Below are 4,070 nucleotides of genomic sequence, written 5' to 3'. Positions count from 1 at the left end.
GCTGGAAAGAGCTCCTTTATTTGGGGGCAGTGTCCAGGCCAGGTTGATGGGAGGAGGCAGGCTCCAGACCTAGTACCAGGCAGGGGGCCCTGCAGGGATGATGGATGAGACAGGAGGTGGTTGAAGGATGCTCTCATCTGCAGGTACCAGGCCCAGACAGGAGGGGATGTCAGGTATTGGGCACCGAGCCTGCTCGGTGCCCACAGGGGCCAGAATTTGGTGACCAAAGTTTCTCCCACCCCTAGTGCCCACAAGCAGGTCAAGAGGGCAGCCTCTTCATCCTTTTTCCCCTGAGTGTGGAATCCAGGCCTGAAGGGGGTCAGATTCTGCAGAGGCCAGACAGAGAGGGCACTCAGGGCAGTGGTCCCACCTCAGCCAGGCCAAGGACGCCCACCCTCAGAGAGCAGGCGGTGGTCAAAAGAGCAAACACTTTAATGGAGGCTGCAGCGATCCGCCCCACAGCACACATGGGGCCACAGCACACGGGGGCCTCAGAGCAGCTCCCCTTCTCAGAGGAAAACCAAACCGCACACATGGCCCAGGCTCCTGCCCGTGGCCACAGAGCTGCAGGCCGAAGGCTGCCTGTGCTGTCACCTACTGGTTCTCCTCCCTGCTGGCAGCATGAGGAGACAAAGACAGGTGGGCTCAGGTGGGCTCGCAGACGCTGGGCCCAGGCTGAGTCCTGCCCCAGCCAACACCCAGCTGAGAGAACCCCACAACTGGAGGAGGGAGAAGGGGTGTGGCTCACATGGGGGAGGTTGGGAGGGACTCATCGCCCCTAAGGCTGCCCCATGGGAAAGGCAACACAGCGGCCTAACAGGGACCTGAGGGGCAAGAGACAGGGGCGGGTGGGCAGTGAGCTGGGACTCGGAGGGCTAGGTACTCACAGTGTCTGGTAGGTGCTGTCCTTGGCCTTGAGGAAGCGCAAGACAAAGAAGGCCACTGTCTGCAGGCTCAGCACCAGCACGACACCACCAATGAAGCTGGCCCCATCAAAGCCAGGGCCGTGGGCCTCAGGGACCGAGGGGCTCTCTGCAGGGTGGAGGTCACAGCAGGCCACTGTGGGCCAGGAGCCTAGCCCCACCCCAACGCCCGGCACAGGTCATCTGGAGGCCCCAGTCGTCACTATGGGAGCCTTGAGCAGCAGGCTCAGAAGTCCAACCCAGACCCTGAGGGCAGTTGGGAAGTGCCTGGGGGGAGGGACAGTGCCTGGCTGGGGAGGCAGGGCCTTGGTTCGGTCCTGGCTCTGCTCCTGAGCTGCTCGGTGGCTTGATGCCTCTTACACCCTCTCTGAGCCTCCTGACTGTAGGGGCCAGATGGTGACTGAGCTCCCTGCCAGCATCCCTCTTCCACAGGGGCCCAACAGAGTGAGGATGGACCCAGAACTTGGACATCCACACCCGCTTCAGCTCAGAGTCCCTCTCAGCCTTGGGTCTTGGGGTCTGAAGCCCAGATACAGATGCTGTGGTCTCCTTTCAGGACTCCTAAGTCCCGAGACCCTGGAGTCACCCAATGCCAGAGCCCTTACTTAGGGAGGGAAGAAGCAGAGGAAGAAGTGGAGGCCCACACGCTACCAAGTAGCTAAATGAAGACTTGATGATGTACGTCAGAGGGAGAAGCCAGGCTCTGAGTGTCAGGCCTGTCCAAAGTCACCCCACAGTTAGGGCACAGCCAGACTCACACAGTGTCCCCTGACCCTTTCCCCTGCCCCTGCCTTGTGGCCCACAGTTGCCAGGACGTCTGGGTGGCTCCCAGCTGTGCCACGTTAGCCATCAACTCCCACCAGGGATTCAATTTCAGGCCCTGGGCCAGGTGCCCAGAGCAGGGCAGGGCAGGGCTGGGGGTGGAAGATCATTCTGGGGCAGTGAAAGGGGCCCAGTTGGGAGCTGGGTCCACCTCCCAGAGGGAGTAGCTTGTGGAAGGGGGGGGGGCCTGAGAATATGAAGGGCAAAGCATAGTCCCAGCTGCAGCTCAGGGAGCCCCAGAGAAGGCACTGGGGAAAGAGGAGCAGAAGAAGGAGGAAATAAGCTGTACAGCACTGATCTGGGGCTCAAGCCGGAGGGAGCTGAGCCATCAATAATTCAGCCCCTAAGATCACGTTTCTGGCTTTAATTAACCAAGAGCCTCTTCAGCCATCCTTGCCAAGCCTGCTGACCTCCAGGCCCTGAGGGGCAGTGGGAACCAGGGGGTGGGGTTCTTGCCTCTGTTCTGCCAGGAACCTGCTTTGTGACCCTCTCTGGGCCTGGACGTTGCAGTAGGTAGTCACTGAGGACACCTTGGCAACCTGAGCCATACACCCTCAGCACCAAGTAGGTCCGGAGGCGGTCATTCTGAGTTCTCTGGTGTTGGGAGAAGAGATGGGAACCATCATTTCTTGATCACCTTCTATGCATCAGAAACTGAACTAGGTGCTATACATCTTCTCATAAAATCCTCACAGCAACTTTGTGAAATGTTATCCAACCCACTTTACAGATGTGGAAACAGGCTCAGAGGGAGAAATCACAGGGCTGAGGTCACAGATGTCGTCAGTGCCTGAGCCCAGCTGTCTTTCCCTGCACCTCTAGACCTCCCCTTCCCCCAGGTAGTACCTACCTGTTGTGATGGTCTTCGGTTCATAAGTGGGGTGGTGATGCACAGCTGAAGAGACAGGGAATCCATAATAATCCAGATCCCCACCCCCAATTCCCATAAAGACCCCAACCCAGGCCTACCCAACACACTTTCAAGCCTTAGTTCACACGGTTCCTTCCACCAGATGTGCCCTCTTTCCACTCTACCTTTAAGTGTCATCTCTGATGCCACCTCCTCCAGGAAGCCCTCCCCCCATTCCCTTCTGAACTTCCAAAGTCCTCACTATGGTTTAAAATAGAAGAGCAAGCTCCCCCATCCTCTCTACATGCTTGTCCTAGATCCTCTGGCTGCACCAATTTACAGAGGAGGAAACAGGCCAGGGAGGGGAAGGGACTTCTCAGTGAGCTAAAGGCAGAACTGAAACTGGACCCCGGTGTTCGTGGGCATAGTCTACTCTCTGGGAGAGGCCAATTCCATATTGGAGGCAGGCTCTGGCTGGGGACACATCAGCCCCCTCCCTCCAACTTGACTTAGGCCAGCAGGAGCTCCCCCCTTACCTGGACATGACTCTGAGTGGTTGTAGACAGAGCAACCTTCCTTGACCACCTCAGCTTGGGCCACACAGTGTCCTGGTGGGAGAAGGTGCACGGAAGAGGTTTAGGGGGTGGGGCCAAGGCCTTGGCATTCATAACTGGGGGCACTAAACTTGGGGAGGGCCTGACTCCATACCTGGCTCCTCCGGCTGACACTGCTCCCACACGCAGCCAGAGAGGTTGTGTGCTCTGTTCCCCTCCACACAATGCTCACAGAGCTTCAGCTGTTTGCAGGCCCCTCGGACAGCTGGCCAGATGTTCATGCGGAGCAGGGCTCCCCGCCCGAAGCCTCGAGCTCCTTTGCCTGGGAGTGGCATGGGTGCAACACTTTGAAGCTACAGCCCCCCTTCCCCACTACGGTGGATCTCACCCCTCTGCATACATACACTCACCTGGATCCCCCAAGCCCCACTGCCCATCTGCAGTTTCCACAAACACATGGTTACACACACCAAGAACCTCCCTGACATCCACCCAGAGCACCCTCCCTTTGCATACATCGGGAGCTACGCCCCCATACACCTGGGGCCGCTTCATTTCCATACACCTGAAGCTCCCTCACACCTGGCGCCTATATGTACATACAGGGCTCCACACACAGCTGGAGTCCCCTTCTACCCACCCCAGGAGCCCCGCACACATGTGGAAAACTCCCCTCCCGCCCCACAACCCCCTACTGCTCCTGGCAGGCGGCTGGGTGAAGGGTGAAGGGCACGCGTTACCAGCCACAGCGAGCTGGGCACACAGGAGGAGGCAGCAGCAGCCGCCACAGAGCGCAGCCCGTAAGGCGCGGGGTCCCGGCGCGGCCATGGCGCGGAGGCGGAGCCTGGGAGTCGGGGTCTGCGGACTGCTGGTGTGACGCGTCTCTACTGGACTCGGCTCCGTCGTGGTGTAGGGAGTGAG

General features: G+C 59.2%; 1 protein-coding gene across 3 annotated transcripts; it reads right to left on the bottom strand.

Annotated features, from left to right (window-relative positions):
• On the bottom strand, positions 1 to 4,070 carry CD164L2 (CD164 molecule like 2). 3 transcript variants are annotated; one of them, XM_059036867.2, is made up of 6 exons: positions 3,890 to 4,070; positions 3,304 to 3,471; positions 3,132 to 3,203; positions 2,596 to 2,640; positions 888 to 1,032; positions 1 to 326 (listed from the first exon to the last, which is right to left on the bottom strand). In XM_059036867.2, exons 1-6 carry the CDS (start codon positions 3,975 to 3,977, stop codon positions 320 to 322), a joined length of 525 nt encoding a protein of 174 aa, XP_058892850.1. In that variant the 5' UTR covers positions 3,978 to 4,070; the 3' UTR covers positions 1 to 319. The 3 variants fall into 3 exon arrangements, with proteins under 3 accessions (XP_058892850.1, XP_058892841.1, XP_058892856.1); XM_059036858.2 differs by having other exon boundaries at positions 2 to 610; XM_059036873.2 differs by lacking the exon at positions 1 to 326 and having other exon boundaries at positions 856 to 1,032.

This window comes from Kogia breviceps, chromosome 1, assembly GCF_026419965.1.
Source record: "Kogia breviceps isolate mKogBre1 chromosome 1, mKogBre1 haplotype 1, whole genome shotgun sequence".
NCBI lineage: Eukaryota > Metazoa > Chordata > Mammalia > Artiodactyla > Physeteridae > Kogia > Kogia breviceps.
This window is presented reverse-complemented; position numbering and strand designations above follow the sequence as displayed.